We start from the raw sequence: 22,180 nt of genomic DNA on the forward strand, positions 1-22,180 counted from the left end.
ATAACGTCATCACATCTCCAGTATTAAAGTTACAGTCCTACATAGTTTAGTATTAATGGGCAAAAATTACATTATTATTTTTTGGCATATTATAATTAAAGTGGTCTGGAGGGATGTGAGACTGCATCTACTCTTTGCCTGTGTTTTAGGCTGTAGAAAATGTACCCTTTGACCCCACAACTTTGTCTAATCACAAGCATTTTCACACATGTAAGGGAGGTAACCCTTTATAGTTCACTCATAGAAATACTCTGAAATTCAAAATTTTAATCTTAGTGTGTTATTGGAGGACATAACAAGACTTTATTACTTTTGTAAAAAATTTCAAAATTTGTTATTGTTATGTAGAAAATCAAGGTCAATGAAGTTACCATATTTGGTTCCTTACCCATAAGTGGCAAAAAAAAATAAAATAAATAAAATTAAAAAAATTCCAATAAGTATAGTTAAAAATACAAGAAAAACAAATGTAGTGTGAAAGGAACATGTGTTTTAGGGCATTAGACCATAACTTTTAGAACATTAGACCAACATAAGTGCTGATCCAGATACTTGTCCACATCCACATTATCCCTTAGAACATCATTCCTTACATTAGTACCATTACTTCATGGTACCTAACAAAGCAGGTACACTCACTGTTCATGCAGAGGTGGACCTTACAGACCCTGTAGACACAATGGGCCTGAGATTGTTGCCTTACTGTCCTCACTGTCCTCGCTGTCACTGTCTTGTAATGCATGCAGAAATGACCACAAATAGTCACTTGCCCGATAAAGTGTTAAATACTTGACTGACAGCTGTAATGACCAATCGCTGATAGTTTCTGTCATGTGACATGTAAGTAGATGGAAGTGACTCTACTGCTCTGCTCCATGTCTCAACAAAAAAGCAGTGAAAAGTAGCCTCACTTTTCTGTAACAGCATGAAACAACATCAGTTCATTTATTTTTAGTCTTGTGATTTGGACCAAGAGGAGCGAGCTGAAAAAGCACAGTGGGTATTTTCACAGTCTGGCCTTTTTCTTATTGATTTCAGTCTCTGCAATTTTAATGGAAGGAATCTACATGGGGTATGAACTTGAATTTTGAATATCCAAATGGATTAGGCTTTTATCAGATTTGGATGTGGTAGAAATAATGTACAGGCAAGGGCAGTCACTGCCTTTTTACATTTTATGTGCCGTATATGGAAATATTACCTTGAAAACTATAAAAACAAACCATAGCTTTGCCTTAAAATTCCCTTTTATATGTCAAATATGCAATAAAGATGAATAAAAAATGACAGGCTATGTCCTCAGTCTTTCCCCACAGTTGCTATTGAACTTTAGAGTGAATGCCTCCCTCATACAATGGATATGATTCCACACAGTATTTTGCAAAAGTCTAAGGCCACCTTTAGCGTTGTTGTTTTTGCAGGGTAATGAACATACATATTTATTTCTTGTTCACTTTTCTTTGTGCACAGCTTAAAAGACCCACAAAAACTGATAGTGTGACCCTGTCCCCATGACAAGAAGCAGTAGAAGAAACATCTGACGTGTTGAATGAAACCTGGTATAAAACATCAGGAAATGAATGCAATAAATGTCATATTATCTCAATAAAACGGTTAAAGACAAAGGGAGGTCACACTAAATACGATGTCTTTGGTTTATAGAAGCTGTTTTTCTCTTAAACTTTTGTTTTTACTCTTATACTGTACATACTTCACATATATCCAGATTGTATCTTAATACTCTGAGAAATGCATGTTTCTGTTTTTAAAAAAGCACATCAACTCATGGACTTTTATCGGAAGCTCCAGAGTTTTAATGTCAACAAGACTTTTATGAAGATTTTTATTCTTGTTTTATTGAGTCTGTTTCAGCCTTTTCTTTTATCTGCTGGGTTGGTCTACTCAACATCAAAAATAAAAACAGACTCCAGGGTATTGTAAAGGTGTGCAGCAGAATTGCAGGAGTAACCTTAAACAACCTTAAGGTCAAACCCCCATAAGGTCAAAACTTGGAATAAGACACAGTTGGTCCTGAATGACCAAGCCCACCCTCTATGGTCTGAGTTCACGCTGCCTCAGTCTGGTCACAGATACGCCCGCCCCACGTAGCAGGACCAATAGGCCTAAGAACTGTTTCATTCCTGCTGCTATTAGTGCTCCTGAATAGTGAATAGTGTGTGATTTGTGTTTTTGTATTGTATTTGTCATTTGTTGTTGATGTGTGTGTAACTGCTGACTGTACAATAATTTGTCCCTAAGGGATAAGAAAATACCTTGAACCCTGAATGTGTGTGGTCATTAAAACTTTATTAAACAAGCAAATCTAATGTTGGCCTAAGACAGAAGTTCCCAACCTTTTTTGGCTCGTGACCTATTTTACCATCACAAATTTCTGGCGACCCCAGACTTTCAAAACAGAGACATTTTCTGGCTAAAATTAATCTGTTTTTGATCATGTAAGTTTGCTATACTATGTTGCAAATAAACGTTAATTTTATATTATGGATGGAGGCAGAAAAGCCAGGTGTAGATTACTGCACAAAGTGAGAATCTTATTTTCCTTGGTCAGGATATGTACAGTCAGTCCAGCTTGGATTTACAAGGCTGACAATTAATACTGAACAAACAATAACTCACACTACGAATTATGAAAGAGCTGCAGCATCTTAAACCGACCACAATGAACATTTGAATGATAAACAGAATCGCAGTGTTTCAGTTTCAGCTTCACAGTTTGTCATGTTTTTTATGGATTGTGATTGTCTCTCTCAACTGTTTTTTTTTATCAATTATTAGAAATTCCAGGCGACCCCAAGGTTGAAAAACACTGGCCTAAGACTTTTGCCCAGTGCTGTATATCAAAAGACCCCTTTTTATTTTTCACAGTCAGTTAACGAGGTTGAACCTTGTCCTACCTCCTTCACATCATTACTGACACAGGTTTAGTGTAAAATGAAATCAGTCTAACACCACAGTGACCCTACTGTGACAGAAGCCTCTGATGAATATAAACACTGGGATGTACAGTTCACAGGCCTCAAATAAAAATGAGGACTGGTCTCACACATAGAAAAAGCAAATGAGTCACATGGAGTGTGGGGGTAGCATATCATAAAAACAAATTGCAAAACTAAGTATAATCGCAGATGGTCTTTTATACCAAAAGGCATATTTCTTTTAGTAACACAACTCCCCTGTGTGGTAAAACATCAGGATGTGAGGAAGCACTGAAATATAAAACAGTTACACTTCAGATAAGCTCCATACAAATGGCCTCATATTACTGATAAACATTTGACAGCAGGGTTTATCTTTAATAATGGGAGCCACTGCAGCAATGAAATAAAGAAAAAAATGGTTCTTTGCAAAATAAAAAAAAAAAAAAAAGGCCATTGGACTGAACTGAGATGTGTATGTGTATACAGGGACAGAATGTATACATACAAGAGAAGACTTGGAGTTGCAGGTTTGATGGATCGAGTTGCAGTAAGAAAGCCATTGCTGAGATTTCAGAATAAGAACAAGAGGCTTGGCTGGGCCATGAAACACTGCCAGTGGACTACTGAAGACTGGAAGAAGGTGTTATGGACTGATCAAACCTGCAACTGGAAGTCTTCTCTTCACAGTTGAAACTGAGACTTGCTTACTACGGCCACTATTGAGCTGTGCTTGAAGCTGTTGTCCTGTGAGTCGCCTATCGCTCAAGCTGTTGACTCTCAGAAACTTGTCTTCTGATTCTGTTGTGGCTTTGGCTCTGCCACACCTCTTCCTGTCAGCATTTCCCCCAGTTTCTGAGTGCCTTTGGATGGTGAGGGAAACTGGACTTACTGACACCTTGACTTCTTAGCAATTTCTCTGTAGGAAAGACCTACATTTTTAAGCGTTATGATGCTCTGTCTCTCTTCTACCATTTATTGCCTTTTCCTCTTTTCCATTTTTATAGTAACACACTACTTTCTGCAGTACAATACTGTTCAAATAATGCTCACAACGGTATGGTACCAAAGTGTGTTCCAACACTACTTTTATGCAGACAGAGGGGGTTGGAAGGAATTAAGAAACGTTGGGACACCTGTGGGAACTGGTAGCACCAACTTGTGAGGCTTGATCAACCTCCATTGCTGCAGAACTGCTTTAAGTTGTTAACCCATTTCTTGTTTGCTTTTTTGTATAATTCTGAAATGTATATTACTTTTCAGTTTTGTTTAACCTTACCTTTTTTTTTAACCTCTGGCAGTTCACTGCATACCTTTGTACCATTTCAAGCTGTTCATTGGACTTGAACTGCTTGAATTTCAATACAAAACTGGAAAAATTGGGGTGTTCTAAAACTTTTGACCAGTAGTGTATATATTAACATCAAAAATTTTAAGGCAATTAACCCATCCGCAGCACAGAATGACTCTGAATGCCAACACATTTTGGGCAGGTTGTCCAAGAAGAGTTAGAGTCGTGCATGCGCAAATGGGCAGTTAATCTGGTAGAGACAGGCAGCAGAACCAACCCATAAAGATGGAAGATGCTAAACAGCACAAAAAAGTACAAAAAACCCCAGGAAGGAACAGTTCTTTCAAGTTGTTTTGTTTCAAGTTGTTTTGATGAAACTGTTTAATAAACACGATAAATAGATTAATCAAAATTAATCCAAGCAACCCTGGGATTAATCAGGTTAAATTTTTTTTGTTTGACAGCTGACAGCGTGTGTGTGTGTGTGTGTGTGTATATATATATATGTGTGTGTGTGTGTATGTATATATATATATATATATATATATATATATATATATATATATATATATATATATATATATATGTGTGTGTGTGTGTGTGTGTATATATATATATATACGTGGAGAGAGAGAGAGAGAGAGAGAGAGAGAGAGAGAGAGAGAGTTGTGCTCTGGCTTCAATGTTATAAGTTCTGGATGGTAAAAATAAATGTTGAACCTGTGTCACAATCTGTCTGCCTACATGTTATTATCCCTGAAATTTTAACCCATACAGACCCAGTTCTACTTTAGTGGTAATTGTCCAATTACTTTTTTCTCTATTTTTCACATATCTTAAGTGTTTTATCACCATTTATTGTAATATTATCCTCTTTATTTTGAGTTTTTTCAGTGTAAATCCTGTACTTTCCTATATTTAATTCACTGATCATGTGGATGTTCATTAAAGCTCAGAGTAAATTCAAAGGTTATTAAATCCAAACAGAGAAAACTGAAGAAAAAGTCACTTTTTCAGTAAAATATATCATTAACTGAACATGAAAACAAGTGTTTCCATTCATTGTCATTGATTAAACTCCACTGGTTTTACTGGTGAATCAATGTTGTAGAAGATGACGGTGTTTCTACCGTATCTATGGAGCCTCTGAACGTCCAATTGGGTCACATCTGATGACCACAAAAAGATGATGAACTGCATTTTACACTAATTATTTACATGTATTGATAGGATTAGTGGATCAGTAGGTATTAAACAGTTTAGATCAGTAGATGGCTTTGGTCACCAGTGGCTTTTTGGATTTTTATGGGTTAAAGCAGGTGTAGCAATAGTAAGCCAAATTATTTTAAGAATATAGCGTTGATCTATGGATCAATTCAATAACAGATTTATAGTTGAAGATGCCTGCATCTGACTATTAAACCTTAAACTTAAATTACCCAACCAATAATTTGGAAACTTTGCAGAGGTGGTGGAACTTTGTGACGGAACAGTGAACCCGATGATGAATATATACAGTACACAAGCACAACTGAGGCAGAGGATTTATACACACATAAAGAATTTATTGACTAACTAAGACTTACAAATAACACAAAGACAAGAGACAAATAGGATAAAAGTGAGCAGGAGATTACGGACAGGAAGAAAGTGTACTAAATTGACCTATGATTATATTCAAGATATTACCACGTTAGTGAGGTTAAGGTGAGGTAAACCTACTTAAATTGGAACAACGCCAACTCAGATAAGCCGGGAGTAAGTTTTCTTACAGGTTGTTGGTCTCTGAAGGATGCGGGTCTTGACTTTGTGGGAGGATCCGACACGGCTGGAGTGGCCCGGCAGCGACGTGGACAGGAACAGCTGGAACGGCTGAACGCAGTCTGGATGGCGGATGGAGGACGTGGTGATGACGTCTCTGACAGTTCGAAGCAGCAGCTGATGTTGGCACGGCCCGAGCAGAGGAGGCACGATGAGGACCAACGAAGTGAGCGGAGACTCATGAAGTTAAAGAGCACAGACTCCGAAGAGTACAGCACGAAGCATGAGCAAGGAGCACAAGGCAGGAAGAGTACAAAGAGTAGGAAAAAGACAAAAAGGCTCACAAAGTGTAAAAGTACACAAAAGAAAAAGAAAAAGATGCTCTGAGAGAAGTTGGGTCTTCTTCTTTTATAGTTTGGCAAGGGGCCAACCCATCCCGTTCTCCTCGTGAATATTGATGAGTTATTGATCTCTTTGGGCCGTGCCTTCCTTTGTCCGTTTTGAGCGGGAAACCGCCTCCTTTTGCCGGTCATTTACATATTTCAGAGTATCATCTCTCTCTCCCCCCCTTAGGAGAGGGAGAGAGGACCTCATGCAGGCTTGTAAGAAAACTTCTCCCAACCTTAAATAAGATCCTGAAATAAGATCCTTAAACTTTGTACATCACCTGTAACCTCACTCAGCCTTAATAAGCTAAGCACCATTATTTAGACATGCTATAAACAGTGACATTCTTACTTTCAGCATGAACACAAATAGGACACATGTATATGAACCCACAGGTCAAGCAAATGGCTTGGGCATAGATATACATGAAAGAGGTACCCTGTGGAGTACAATCAACATGAACACAGTTCTGTGAAACTAGTAATCATTGCAAAAGATACAGGTTTTGTAAATCAGTCTTTTGTTCCTAGGATGCCTCCACCTCTGGGTAAACAGGAATGATGGGACACAGATGTGGAGAGGAACAAGGGGGTCGACTGAGTGTAAACATGAGATCCGGGGTGCTCTCAGTTACCACGACAGGGGAAATGGCTCTTGATGAAGAACAGAATGAGAACGAACCTAAGTTTCATTGTTCTGTGTACTTTTAAATTAGGTTAGTCTCATTCTTCAAGCTCATCCGTCATTATGAATGTCGTTGGTAGAGGATGTCCGAGCTTTGACCTGGTAACCCACCAGTCAGCATGGTTGTTCAGGAATTTGGTTTGACACGGAGAGGAAGATAATATAATTTGTAATTCTGTGTTCGACTCTGTTCACTCACTCCACCGTCATGCAGCTACACAGGAATGCTCTTTTATTTCAGCTGCTTACACATAAATTTAGAAGCAAATGCAATACAGAAATCCCAAGTCTTTTGTGACTGTATCCTGTAAAGCTTCTATCATGCATGATGCGGTAGATGCTGTTAATATTCACGGCCGCTGCTGAGGTAGTTTTATTGTGTTTCTGCTAAAAAATTTAGACTTACTAAAGAGTCTCAGGACAGTATCTAGCACTGATGCTGTCCCAAACAAATACACTGACAGGATGACTACATTCAAGGCAAAGCGATGCACACATATTCACAAAAGTACTTACTAGAGTATTCACAGACAGAATCACACACTTACTTGCGCTAAAGCCCAGCTGTCTTAAAAAGTAGTGTGGATTTAATAGGAAACTATTTGGTCTCGAGTGAGCTGTGCACTTGCCTGCAGTTCACTGAACAGAACTCACGCAGCGGGCCCCAGAGTATTTCTCTTTGTGAATATAAGAGGAAGACGAGAGGCAGAGGAAGCATGGCAGACTTGAAAACAACCACGTGGAGCAGGTACGCCGTCGTACAAACCCTTCATAAAAGCATACTTGTATGTGTCTGCGTGCATGTGTGTGTCTGTATCGGTGAGTGAACAGATTTTTTATGTTGTGTTGTGGACTAAATATATTATTGTTAAAGGTGTTTACAGCATGACGATGATGAATGGTCTTGAGTTCTTTCTACACTATACATGCAGTATGTAACAGACAGAGTGCAGTTTATCTCTGAGAAGTGATTATCTCAGCACTTATACTTAATGTCATTATACTGGAGGAGGCAACATATTTATGACCAGTTTGTTGCGATTTATATAGTCACCATTACTATGATCTGACTTGATTCTTTTTGATGTATTTATACTGCGCTTTAGAAGCTAAGAGATTGCATTTGTAACCCATTTATCTCACTGACTGCTTTATGATGACTATTCAATCAGCTAAAAGGAAACAACATTTTAACATTCAAGCGGTTATGGATGCCAGGAATTCATCAATGAGCGGCGTTGCCTTTGCATATTATTCTTAATTTAAAGATTTAATATGCAAAATAGAATAGAATAGAATAGAATAGACTAAACTAGACTAGACTAGACTAGAATAGAATAGAATAGAATAGAATAGACTAGAATAGAATAGAATAGAATAGAATAGAATAGGTCTTATTGTCACTGTTACAAGAACAATGAAAATCAGTTTAGCAGATTTTTAAAGCAAAAAAAAAAACTGTATATAAAACATTCACACAAAAATTATATTGAAGATATATACTATAAAACTATCACTAATTACTGACAATATACAAAACTACAAAGAAATACTAAGATACAAAAGTCCAACTCTGTACCACAGATAGAAGAAATATATACAACATATTATATATACAAGGTAACATTAAAAACAAGGAATACATATATCCAGAAATAAACATGTATTCATTTCTTTTTTTATTCCCATTGTTTGAATGGATGCTAATGTAGCTTAAAAAAATCTGCATCTTTCCTGTCTGTGTTAGTTGTCTACATTCATTGGAGTCAAATTTTCCCCCAAAAAATTCCACATTTGCTCCCTCTCCACTCCTCTGTGGTGACAACAGAGTACAACACTATCTATTATTGGCTTAAAATGTGGTGCACCGATGCCAACAGACCAGCTCCCAGTATATTACTGAGTCTGATATAAACTCCAAGCACATGAACATGTATAGCGCACATTGAAACATGCTCCAGAATAAAAGGTTAGATCAACCCAAAAATAAAAATGTCAGTGCAAACACTTCCCTGCTCCTGAAAGTGCAATTAGCTTCTTCCACAGCAGAGGTTTCACTCGTTATAATGGTTTATTAGTGCATCCTTACAGAACCTCTGCAATGTTTACAACCCCTATTTGCACTATGACAGCCTATATTTTCACATTTCCTACCAGAATGCAATACTTAACAATAGATAAGGATGTAGTATTCCCTCATATATGCTACCTCATATACACACCACAGTGTGAGGCTGGAGACGTACAAACTAAGCTAAGTTTGCCCCATCTTTCCTCAAAGGAAGGCTGTGAAAAGCAGAAAGTGAGAGATAGGGAGGTAGGGAAGATGGATAGAGGTGCTTAAGAAAATGATGCATCATCACACTTTCACGCTGTTTCCAGTCTCTGGAGGGTGTGGAACAGTGTGAGTGAGTGTGTGTCATCAGTAAGCTCTTGCATGCGTTTCAATGTGTATGTAGATGTGTGAACTTTTAGGCTGATGGTTAGGTGAAAGCGGTGCGTGTGCGTACATGTGTGCATGTAAAAATGCTGACACTATGTTCAAGTAGTTAGGGGGGTCGTCATTACTCGTCCCAACCATCAGTGGGAGAGCCAATTTCCATTTAAAAGAGCACTCTGCTCCTCTTCTCCTTCCTTCCTTTCACTTCCCTTCCCTTTCCTCTCCTCTCCACCTTTGTCGTCCATCCCTCCACTTCAGAGTCCCATCTTTATGATTTCTCCTCTCTCTTTCTCCACAATGCCCTGAAAGCATTCATTTTAATGCTTTCATGCATGCTCTTTGTGAAACATACCGGAGACTTTACTCTAGAGAGCTCTTGTTTTGTTGGAGAGAAAGGTTTGCAACAGAAAGAGGAAAGTGCTTGGAAAGCCAGCGGCAGAGAAAAAAAAAAGACAAAAAGTTTAAAAACATTGGGAAAGGGAGAGGATTTCCTTCCTGGATGTTGCATGATAAAAGTATGTTATACACATTTTGTAGAAGAGGTTCTTAAACTAAGTGGTGTTATATAAATCTGAACATATTTTAGTGGGAAGTGTTATTTAAAGTTATGTAAATGTCATAACTGTTAAAAAAGTTCAGAAACCAAATCATTCCCCCATTCTGACAATATAGTAATTTTAATACCAAAGTGTTTGACCATGTGTCTACATGAGACTAAATTGGATAGACTTAAAGGGAGATGAAATTTGTATGCAACACAATGTAAATAGCAAGTCTACTGATTGCAAAAATACAACAAATATACATTTTGAGATGTATTTGGTGAATTGTCAATGTCATGTCCAAGTTTAGGTATGACTGATACCCACTGGAGCATAGTGTAGATCATATTATTCATTGTTATGAAAATGTAAAAGACACCACAAAAAACTCAGAAAACATTCAAAGGATGTAAAATGTTAGTGTTTCACAAGAAAATTAAGAAAAAATGGTATGGCAAATTTCTGTTGGAAGTGTGGATCCTTTTTCCCTCAAACCCTTATAGTTTATACATGTTAGAAAACATTTTCTCTCCTTAAATTGGGCTTGATAATGTCAATGTGATAACTATAATATTGTGATCTTTCACCAGAGATAGAAATTACAGATCTGCTTTGTATAGCACCTGAGGTTACAGAATCATATTGCTCCAATATAAAGCCTCATGAACCTTCTAATGGGTTCATTTCTAATAAAATTACACCATTTCCCATTTTGCTGGGGGAAACATACTAAAAGTCCTCAATTTCTTGCCTGGTATTACAATAATTTTCTTGTCCCCTTTGAGAACTGAGTAAAAATTAATATTTTCCGGGTATTTAAAGAGGAGAAACTAAAACATTTGTGTCTGGAGAGTCATATCAGCATTGATTGTGAGGGCTCCGCCTCTCTGTCTGATCTATTCTTAAATCCTCCTCATGATGGCTAAAGACTAACCGTCCTCTATCTCCTCATGAGGGATACAGAGGGGATTCGTGCGGCGCTGGGACATAAACTGTAATCCCTTCAACATGTCTGCCCTAGGGTCCACTCACCCCACAGGGAGTTTTTCCACACATGCATTTTGCCCTTTAGACTCGATTCAAAGCCTCTGTTCAGAAGTGGAGCCTGGACATAAGGGTATGCTCAACTGTCTGCCTTCACGTTTGCATGATTACACCGCTGCTCCTTCCTTTCGTGTAATTCACTGCAGCATTGCAGGTGAACAAGACCCAGAGATTCTCTAAGTCCCTCCCTTGGGCAAAACCTATGTCCCTGAGGCAAAAGAAGTCTAACTTTAATCTCCGCCCTTACTCTTCTGACATGGTACCTCTCACTTTCACTTACTCCCTGCTGTTTCACCGCTTTCTTCTTAAACCCAGACCCTCTCCCTGTCTCTCTTTATCTTAGAGGAATTTTACAGTGTCACAAAAAATACAACTCCAGTCTTAACTAGAATAGACAGGACTGATAGGACGTGATGAGTGCAATCATTCTTACAAAGGTGTGGGTGCATCATTATGTGTCATCATGTGTTAGTGTTAGTATCTTTGCCTGTGTGTTTAATAAATTATTACACATGCATCAGGCAGCAGGCATCTGTTTTCATGCATTTATTTGTGGATCTGTGTGATAACTGAGCATTTGAAACTATTATTTTTCCACCAGCATATCCTCTGTCTCCTCAGCTGTGCACATATACTACAATATATAAGTTATTTTTGTCCAACCCTTGACACAATAAGCGTTCCTTACTATCATCTTACTTCTACCACAACTCAATGTCCTAAGGAAAGATTACTGGGGAAGAGGGTGGAGAAGGCTCACGTGCATTGATCCCTCTCAACCCTCTTGCAACGTATGCACATGTTCTGCTACAATGCAACATAGTGAAAAGTGGACTAATACGAGTCCAGTGACTGATTGTCATTGGAGACTGTATTCAAACATAGAGATTGAAGAAAAGGAAGTAAGTAAGACAAGTGTGATAAGACAAGAAAAAACAGAAAGGGCAAAGAGAGAAAAGTAACAATAGCAACAGATATGTGCAAGAAAGAAAAGAAAAAGGAGAAACACATAGGAAATAGAAACATCACATGGGCAAAATGAGAAATGAAACAATGGAGGTAATAAGGGGAAACAGGCTAATACCGGAGAGGGGATGAAAAGTGCTAGAGCAGCAGCCAGACACTCCGAGTCTGAGATTACAGAGGAAGCAGGAGGTGAGAGGAAATGGAAGAGGGAAGTGCCCAGCCATTTATTTTTCTTCTTCCCCTCTTTAATTCACCTTCTTCCTACTCTAACCAGAGATCAGGACTACTGTTGCCACACACACAGATAGAGACACACTTGAAAAGCAAAATGAAGAGCTGAGTACAAAATGCATGTACCATTTTCAAAACCTCAGAGTCTATGTTGATCTTAGATGCTGCACCTGAACAACACTTTCAACTATCCAGCAAATTTCCAGCAGCACTGTACTGTACCAAAAGTCTCTAACACATTTTGTAAAAGATAGTTGGAGATAGGAAAAGAAAAGTCAGAAATGTTGTTGACAGTTTTTTCTTACAAAGCCTCTGCTGGTTCTGTCCTATTTTTAATATGATTTTTGTACCTCTTTTGTGGCATCTTCATGTCATTACAATTTCAATTTTAATGTATTAACACAAAGTAAACACCAACCAAAGACCATCTAGTTCCATGTGAGACAAATGTACCATCTTATCCTTGGCTACCAGGTAGATGAGAGCCGTTTTATGGCATTAACGCTGAAGGTGGGAGCAGCAGCAGCCCGGCTCTGAGGGCCAATACTAGTGGTGTGCAATACTGCATATTTTGGGATCAATCCAATACCAAGTAAATACAGGACCAGTATCACTATCGATACAGATACAGATATGTATCAATAATTAAGGTGGATGCATCATGGAATTGCTAAATCTCAACAAATTTTCATGACCTTGAAGTATTTTGTGACATTTTGTGACATTTCCTTTTTATTATTAAACAGTTAAAACCCAGGACAGAATTAGGGCAAAGTTTATTAGTAAATAGGAAATACTTTATTATCAAAATAAGTTTTTTTCAGAAACAATAGATCAGTTACAAAACCAGTTTTTTTTAATACATTGTCATGTCTGGAATTTTTTTCTTAAATTAACAAAGTGAACAAAGTGATCACCGAAAAAAAAAAAAAAACTAAATAAAACAAATAATTTTTTTAAGGTCGTGTTCAGAAACTGTGATACAAAAATCAAATCAAAATTATCTGTACCTTATAGCCTTTTTACAAATTATTCAGCTTGCCGTTGTCTCATTTTTGGTCTGAAAATATAACTACATGGTGCTGCTCTTCCATGCCATTCTTCTGCTCCGTGTCTCAGTCTGTGCATGCGTTGTGCGTGTGCTGGTGGGCGGGCCCACCTGAGCCGGCGGCATGCTTGTTTGCTTTGTGCTGCTGAGTCACGTGACGGCACAACAACACAGAAGCGGTGAGTCCGGTGAGGCTGTTGCCTCTTTGACAAAACCGCAGCAATGCATATCAAGAGAAAAACTGAAACTACAGTATCGATCTCACCACGCTAGTATCAATCTGATACTGATACCAACTTGGTATCAATATTATTGATATTTGGATTGATCCGCCCACCACTAGTCAATACTAGTTGTGGCTTGTCAATAGGCTCACCCACCCCCCCCCCCCACCCCCATAAACATACCTGTCTCATATGAAAAAAAAAGACAATAGGAACCACGTAAAATAGTTGTAAAAAAATCAGGAATATTTAACTAAACAACTATGTCATTGAGCCCATAGGCTAACTTTTTTAAATACCACGTGATCTACCTGCACTACCATCGCCCCTGGTCTAAATGCATTGACCATATTATCAGTGGAAAAGACACTTTGAAACATTACTGAAAACATGATGATTTTAAAAGACTGCCTTGAAGTAATAAAGGCATTTTATTTTTACACAGATCCTACAGTGTGCCTTGGAATTTTTTTTTAAATCTAGCATGCTTATGCGGATTTTTTTGACTCTAAATAGCCAGACACACCACAAGTTTCCAAACAGCACCTGTGGATAATCACGAAGAAGAAGACCCAGCAGCACTTCCACTCTGTTGGATTATAGATTACTGAAAAAATACTTTGTCATTATATTTTACTTTTAATTTATATTTTAAAAGTGGTGCATGTGCTTTGTGCATCTGCAAACTGATTTGCATACTACTGCGTCCCACCAAAAAATAATTTCACCAGCTGCCACTGGTCAATACTTGAATCACAGTTAAGACACAGGGATATTACGATGGCTGGTTTGTGTCACAAGCAACAAATGGACATCAGGCGTGATAACTTATCATTCTATCTTGTGTAGTCTGTCATAGTGGATGGAAACATATGCCAAATCTAGGACAGGTCACAACGTCCTGACAGAAAGTCCAGTATGTATGATTTCTTTATGACGGGACCAGTCACTTCTCTTTTTTTTTTTGTTTTTAACAAATGAAGCTGACTTTCCTCAGAAAACACAATTTTCCTTCTCAAAGTTGTCAAAAGCAGAGCGTTAATGAATCTTTTTTTCTGTATTTTTGTGGCAAACATCTTTTTTAAGTCCCCTTATCATTTTAAAGAATCCATCCAGTGTATTTTAGGCAAATACAGAAATGCTTCTATTTAATTAACTGCAAATAGTGTTTCTGTCCTTGTTACAAAAATCATCTTTCCAGAAGACTAGTATTGATGTGTGGTGCATGAATTTTTAATGGCCAGTCACATCTTCTACACTGCACATTTCACAGATATAAATTTTTCATCTAGCTCTCCTACACTACAAATGTGCTTTCAGGATCTTCAACATACTTTACATCAATGAATTTCCATTCATTCTGATTTTCAGGAAAAATAGCATGGTACAGAATACATAGGATGGTAGCAGTAGAATATTTGACACATAATCTAATCCAGACAAAAAGCAGAGGCACTTTTCTTATAATTTCCTGATAGTTTAGAAACGTGAACTGCAGTTTGAGATTTATACTAATCACTTTAACCGACAATGCCCATGTGGTCAGCTTTAATATGGGGCTGTTGTGCACACACAAGCAGCTCAGGGCCTGACTCAAAACACAAAGGATGGGCATGAATATTCAGATCACTTTCTTCAACAGCATGACTATCTTTCAGTCTGGGTGTGTGCTCATCTGTGTGTGTCAGTATGCCAACAGTCACGCTGCTGTGTGTGTGATTGTGTGTGACTACACCACCTGCCATGGTGGACATACTGCACATGACAAAAATGGTTCTTGTCTTGAATTTAGAGTGATGCTTAAAGGCAAATGGACTTTTTTTGCCGACAGGCTGTGGTTAAAGCCAATACAGCATGGCTTTTTTCTAAAACAGGAAAACCGAAAGTTTTCCAAGGCTGATTGTTTTCTCTAACTGGTGGCCTTAGGCTTGGAGACTGTAAGATTGACTGAATAAAGCTTTCTTTCAAACTGTCAAACTGTACTACACCACATATAACTGATAACCATCCTATTGAATGGACAGAAGAGGCTTTGCAGCAGCCTTTCACACTTATCTTCCCCTCTGTCTGCTCAATCCATTATTAGTTTTTATTGTCTGTGCACATGTGTATGTGTTTTTCAGTGGACACAGAGAAGGAGGCAGATTAACAGACCAGATAGGAGATGGACTGTAATAGACTGAAAAGTTGGAAACTGTTGTTGTTGAAACTTTGTGAGATTAAAGTTTTTACTTTGTGACCGTTCCCAAAACAGACTTTATTTCTCATATTTATATATATGCTACCACACTGACACTGATAAAGTATTTATACACATGATGTAGGACAAACTACAGCGTGCTTAACATTAAAAATATTGAGCAGCTACCAGGAGCTGCCTATAGCTGTCTTTTAAAAGTCAGCATTTTAACTTGGACATTTATTTGTTTCTATTTTTTTTTAGCAATTAAGAATGACCACAGATATTATCAAAGTTCTAAGATCATGCACTGCAGGCTATAAATTGTAAACATCTGCATTTTGCAAAACAGCTGAACTTACTACTTCCTGTTTGAAAATCTTTTTGAGCCATTCCAGCCATTTCATCACATAAAGTCCTACTCTTAAAATTGTGACTCTAGATCATGACATTTGTATGATCAAAATCAGGGTTACTGCCTCTAATCAGAGGTGTTCAGACCACTCGTCCTTCAATCACATTCAGCCAGACCTCATTTATTTTCCAACATTGGATTCATAGTAAGGCAGCAATTCTGCTTCATAACACCACAGCAAAACAAAAAACACAGGCTGTTGAACTGTTCTTTTATCAGGAAAACTGATACGTTTAAGGGCATTTTAGGGCTTCAGTTTCCATATGGGAAAAAAACTGAACAAGAAAAAGGTGTGCAAATATTCTAAATTTAGCTTACACATAGATGGATATTAATTATAGGGGGCCTTTCTGAGATGGTAAAACTCAAACTAACCCCTTTAGAGCCTCATATGGGTCAGTATAGGTGTGATTCCCTTTCACACAGCTGTCCCTGAACTATTCCTGCATCATATCCACTCAGAACCGGATCAGAGTTACAGTTAAATAAAGGCTAATAAATGATTATACAATAATATGGTAGGACTTTTTTTTAATGGTAATTTAAATAACTTCACTATACGTGACATTTGCTTTAATTACCAGCTTTTACTTACTTCAAAAGACATAGTACATAGAGACAGCAAGGTCTAAAATAAAGACATTTTAAAGTTATTTAAGGCACTTTAATATCAGAAAGTTCACATGTAGCGTGTAACAATGGTCATAACACAGGGTCACTCTCACTTCTCCTAACAGAATGTATGGGGCAGGATGCTAAAGGGCAGGGCAGTTGTGAAACTCAAATGACAGAAACAAGAAATCACTCTTCAGCACAATGTCCTGTTTCTGAACTGTGTGTTATGACAATCCAATTACATTTATGACATTTGTTCATTGTTAATATTATGGTAAACCATTTGTGTGTCCTCTAGAATTACAGCAAAATCCTCTTTAAAAAGTGTAATAACTGAATGAGAAAACTGAAAAAGTGTGACACTGGTGAATTCTACACATCCAAGCAGAGTGTTGAGTGTGTGCGTGTAGACAGTCAGTAAAGGAGTTTCCACTTGCTAAGTGAGAACATGTGACTGGTCACGAGAGACACACAGCTGAGCTCTGATGTCCAAAGTCAGCAACCATAGCTAATTCGAACAGACAGATTACTGGTTTTTACCAGAAGACAGCACATCTTTTGTGTGTTGTGGGTGTACGTGAACCCTCCATCCGCAGCCTGCCCTTAATAAAATGACTGCGAGTCCTATTAAATATACCCCGTTCTAAGGCCATGGCATTTACTTCTCCCTCTCCATCCTAAACAATGCTCATAAGGTTGCCTCGTCTTTAATCAGTGGAGGATGTATCCCTGTTCATCTTCTTGCAATAATTGTGTACTGGCAATCCTAATTTGAAAAATGCACACACACTAAAATATAGCAAACAGGTTTCAAAGGCAGGATAATCACTGAGAGCCGACAACAGAGGGAGTTAATGTCCCTCTGTACACTCGGGACAAAACTGCTGCTGTGTATTCATGTTCCTGCCTGTGGTGTGCACACATACAGTACACAAACTGCACACTCATCCACAGCATTGCTATGCTCATCTGACAATGTAGTGTACGATATATGAAATCTGTCCGAATTATTCTGATGTGAACATTTACACAAATTTTGTGTGTGTGATGCATGTGTCTTTTAGTATGAAGCCTGTTCTCTTGCGTCAACAGTATCCGCATGCTTTCAAAGTCATTCAGTAGAGTTTGTGATTCTCCTTGCCATCTCCCTTGTTTTGCCACAGGAACTTTGCTCTTTGTTCTTCTGGCAATAAGGGCACAATATACACAGCATACTGCCAAGAGCTGCCACAGTGACTTTGTACGTTTTACTTCTATCCATTTTGAAACTGGGAACAAATGGCACATGCTGTACTCTTCTATTTTGATTGTTTGACTTTTAATCCCTCTCAGTCTTAAACTCAGTCAAAGTTGTTACGACACCACAGGGATGTCAGTGTGTACATGCCAACACCATCCTAGGTGTTGGTCTAATCAGGCAGAACTGAAACCATCTGTTTGGATTTCACGTGGGTGTGTGAGGATAAACAGTATTTGTGTTCAGAGTTTCAAGAAGATTCATTAATCTTTCATTTTTAACTTGCAAATTAAATGGATTAGGCTTTTTGCCTTGCATTAAGACCCTGACCTTGATCAGAAACAAGTAAATGAACAAGTGTTTCCACTCATTTTGAGAAAACACGCATAGATTGAACATGAGCCAAACAACTTAACAGTTTTTGCAGGGTTCAGTGGCTGCCACTGTGCAGCTGCCAGGCTCCACATTTCCTGCTGTTTATCACTAGCCAAATAACATTTCATCCTGTGTGACAAAAATGGCCCGATGCCAAACGCTTGTTGATGACAGAACAACATAGACTGCATGCGGTAACATGTGTTTCGTATTTATATCACATGTGCTGCTGCCCTCTTTGACAAGTATAAACTGCATGTAGAGTTATGTCAAGCACCGTTTGTGTTGTTGTTATAGTAGCACTCAGCGCAGACACTTGTCTTTGCATTACTCTGGGCCTTGTTAAGGCTGCCATGACTGCTTTCTGATGTGCTAAGAGCCGTGTTGGCTGTGTCATGGTGCTCTTACTAAAGTGCTGTTGATCGCACCAGCTAAACCTGACAGGCCAATTCCTCAGGGAAGAAATGGAGAGAGAGAGGAGGAGGGGCAGGAGAAGAAAAGAGGAAAAAAAAGAAGTGAGAGGCAAAGACACAGATAGATGTGTACTTCACAGTTCGTGGACGTACTGTACACATGCAAATGTTCACATCTGTGTTTCTTTGAGCCAACCAATCACATACAGCTCTTCCAGCTCTTAAAGTACGTCTTCTGTAAGTTATCACACACAAACACAAACAACTGCATCTATCTCTCTCTGGTGGAAGACCATGTTTGAATCACACCTTGTCTCTGGTCTGGGGGGCAGTTGTGGCCTAGAAGGCTGGAGTGTCAGCTTTTGACTGAGGGGATGCTATTTCGATTCACTGGACTGGCAGGAAGTTGTTGGCTGATGTGCCCTTAAGCAAGACACTTAACCCCTCCAATTGATATGGCTTGATATGGCAAACCCACTGCTCCTATTCTGTGGTGTGGTCCTGCATGTTCTAGTGATGGGTGAAATGCAGGTCAGTTTCAGTGTGTGCTGCATTTCTACGTAGTGTGATCTATATATTGACAAAGTGCGCACGTGTGCGTGCGCTCACACACACACACACACACACACACACACACACACACACACACACACACACAGACATGTCGTACATGATGAAGGCCTACCTTGCCAGCCTGGTTTGCAGACAGGTTTGACGTCAATGTGGACGGGGACGCTGTGCAGTGCTCTCTTCTGGCCACAGTCCCAGGCCGTCACCTGGATCTCATACTGCTGCTGTCGGTCATAGCTCAGCTTCTCTGTGTTGCGGATGTTACCTGATGGAGAGCAAGAGTCACATTCAACCCAAATAGCTTTTTGCAGAAAACACATTAGGCATTGTAAAGTAATTTTTCAGTTCCCATTGTGTGTCATAATGAAAAAAGTTTTTTGCTATTTTGCATAGCAGACTTGAGACTTTTTGGGGATTTGAGGAGGTAAAAATCATCAAACTTGTTGTCAGTAAATAAAATTCCTTTCTATTGTCTGATTGGATGTAGAGGTGAAGAAGTTGAGTTGTAGAGGTGAGTCCAGTTTTATGCTAACAAAGCATTCCATCAGGGTTTTAGTGTTTTGATTTCCTATCTCAGTCTCCAGTTTTCAATAGACACACACTTCCTGTGCAGCGGCAATTTCCATCAGTGAAAACACCTAACACCTTCACAGTCAGTTTAGACAATATGAGCTGGAATGAGAGGGGTTGTATGTGCACGTATAATGTAGAAGTAGTCATTGTAAAACCTTGTTTCTGCTTGAATAAAAAACAAAAAACTTTCTTCCCGTACACACAGATAATGTTCATAGGAGGAAGTGAAGTGTTTCAGAAAGTTATTATAAAATATATAATGGACCATGTCATAAATAACACAAACCTAAATGTGGGCAGTGTAACTGAAAACAGTCCAGAGTTATGGAGTCATCAGAGACTGCCTTTATGAAGTCATAAAATGACTGTGTGAGCTTTAACAGCTAAATGAGCTTCAGTTTATTGTAGTTATAATCGAGAAGCAACAGATATGTTTCAGTCTTCCATATTCCCTGCCTCTCTGGCTGCGCGCAACATGACTGCACCTCTGAATGTATTCTTCATGGTGCGGTGCTTCACTGTAATGACTTGAAAAAGTATGAATGTACTGTTTACAAACTTAAGTGACTTGAAAGTTTAGTGTAATGTTTATATAAAGTAGGAAAGTTAACAGTGCACCTTAAACTGCATTTGGCAAAGTGAGGTGGTAAATTCAGACCTCAAATGTCTACTGTTATTACGTGGACTTTGTGGCATTCTGGCCTTGAGACTAAGACACAATTGGTGTTGCTGTGTGTGTCTGTGTTTTCTTGAAGAAGTAAAGGGTATTTAATTAAAAACTTTAAGCATCATTGTAAATCACTGTCAAATTAACTGTGATACCTTAATATAATCACTGTAACAAATGAGATCTTGGTTGAGATGACAGGTAGCCTCTATCTCATGCAAGTACCTTGATTAGTGGCAGTGTTTCACAGAATTAACACCACGTTTCCATTAAACCCCTGTTGCTTCCTTATGCAAAGAGGATGTGGATACACCCCCTTACACCCTTGGTGTTACTTTGAAGATGGTAATGATTAAGTCTTAAAAACATTGAACAAGACAAAATATAGCAACTGAAATATGGTATATCATATAAATCTTATTTATGCCGTGGTGACAACTTTTCAACACTTGCTTTCAAAGCTATTATATAAGAAGCACAGGTCAAATAATGGCTAGATTGATCCATTTAGGTGTTGAGCAGTAGTAGCTACAATACTACAGACATAACTGGAAATCCTTAATATATGCAGTGATAAATGTTATTACAGACCAGAAGAAAAGTTACAATTAAAACACAATGGCACTGGGTCCTGAAACAGGTCAGGAGTTCTGTTAATATATATATATATATATATATATATATATATATATATATATATATATATGTATATATATATACACACACACAGGTGGGGAAGCAAAATTTACAATATTTTGAGGCAGGGATTGAAAGACAGTGTATGACCAATTAGTTTATTGAAAGTCATGAGAATTTATTTGCCACAAGAAAATTTACATAATAGAAAATGTTTTTATTCTATGTGTCCTCCTTCTTTTTCAATAACTGCCTTCACACACTTCCTGAAACTTGCGCAAGTGTTCCTCAAATATTCGGGTGACATCTTCTCCCACTCTTCTTTAATAGTATCTTCCAGACTTTCTCGTAATAGTTTTGCTCATAGTCATTCTCTTCTTTCCATTATAAACAGTCTTTATGGACACTCCAACTATTTTTGAAATCTCCTTTGGTGTAACGAGTGCATTCAGCAAATCACACACTATTTGACGTTTGCTTTCCTGATTACTCATATGGGCAAAAATTTCTGAAAAGGTATGGATAATAGTGTTAGGTATGATTATGACATCAATATATGTTTGGTTTCAAAACAATTGACGTAGTGCCTGCTGAGAAAAAACAACTAAATGTTCATTGTAAATTTTGCTTCCCCACCCTGTGTATATATATATATATATATATATATATATATATATATAATTATTATTATTATTATTTTTTTATTTATTTATTTATTTATTTTTTTGGTTTTGGTTTTTTTACTGTGCTGAAGCAAACAATTAGGTTTGTTCTTCACAGGTTATACAAATGAAAATATTTATTGTGACCTCCTAGTTCACTAAACCTGCCTTTTTTGTTCAGACAATATGAGCTTTATTGTATTAATTTTCTGGTGTTTTACACCATGCTCAGATGTCTTTTAATGTTTGGACTACTTTTTGTTATTTGAACATATATCACACAT

The 22,180-nt window shown here is 38.0% G+C and overlaps 1 protein-coding gene across 1 annotated transcript in view; it reads right to left on the bottom strand.

The window, feature by feature from the left end:
• Positions 1 to 22,180, bottom strand: part of LOC115431514 (calsyntenin-2) — a 304,871-nt gene that overhangs the window by 90,392 nt on the left and 192,299 nt on the right. Inside the window, exon 5 of the mRNA XM_030151920.1 lies at positions 19,474 to 19,623. Coding sequence (XP_030007780.1) covers positions 19,474 to 19,623 — 150 coding nt within the window. The remainder of the gene's footprint in view (positions 1 to 19,473; positions 19,624 to 22,180) is intronic.

Source organism: Sphaeramia orbicularis, chromosome 13, assembly GCF_902148855.1.
Source record: "Sphaeramia orbicularis chromosome 13, fSphaOr1.1, whole genome shotgun sequence".
Lineage (NCBI taxonomy): Eukaryota > Metazoa > Chordata > Actinopteri > Kurtiformes > Apogonidae > Sphaeramia > Sphaeramia orbicularis.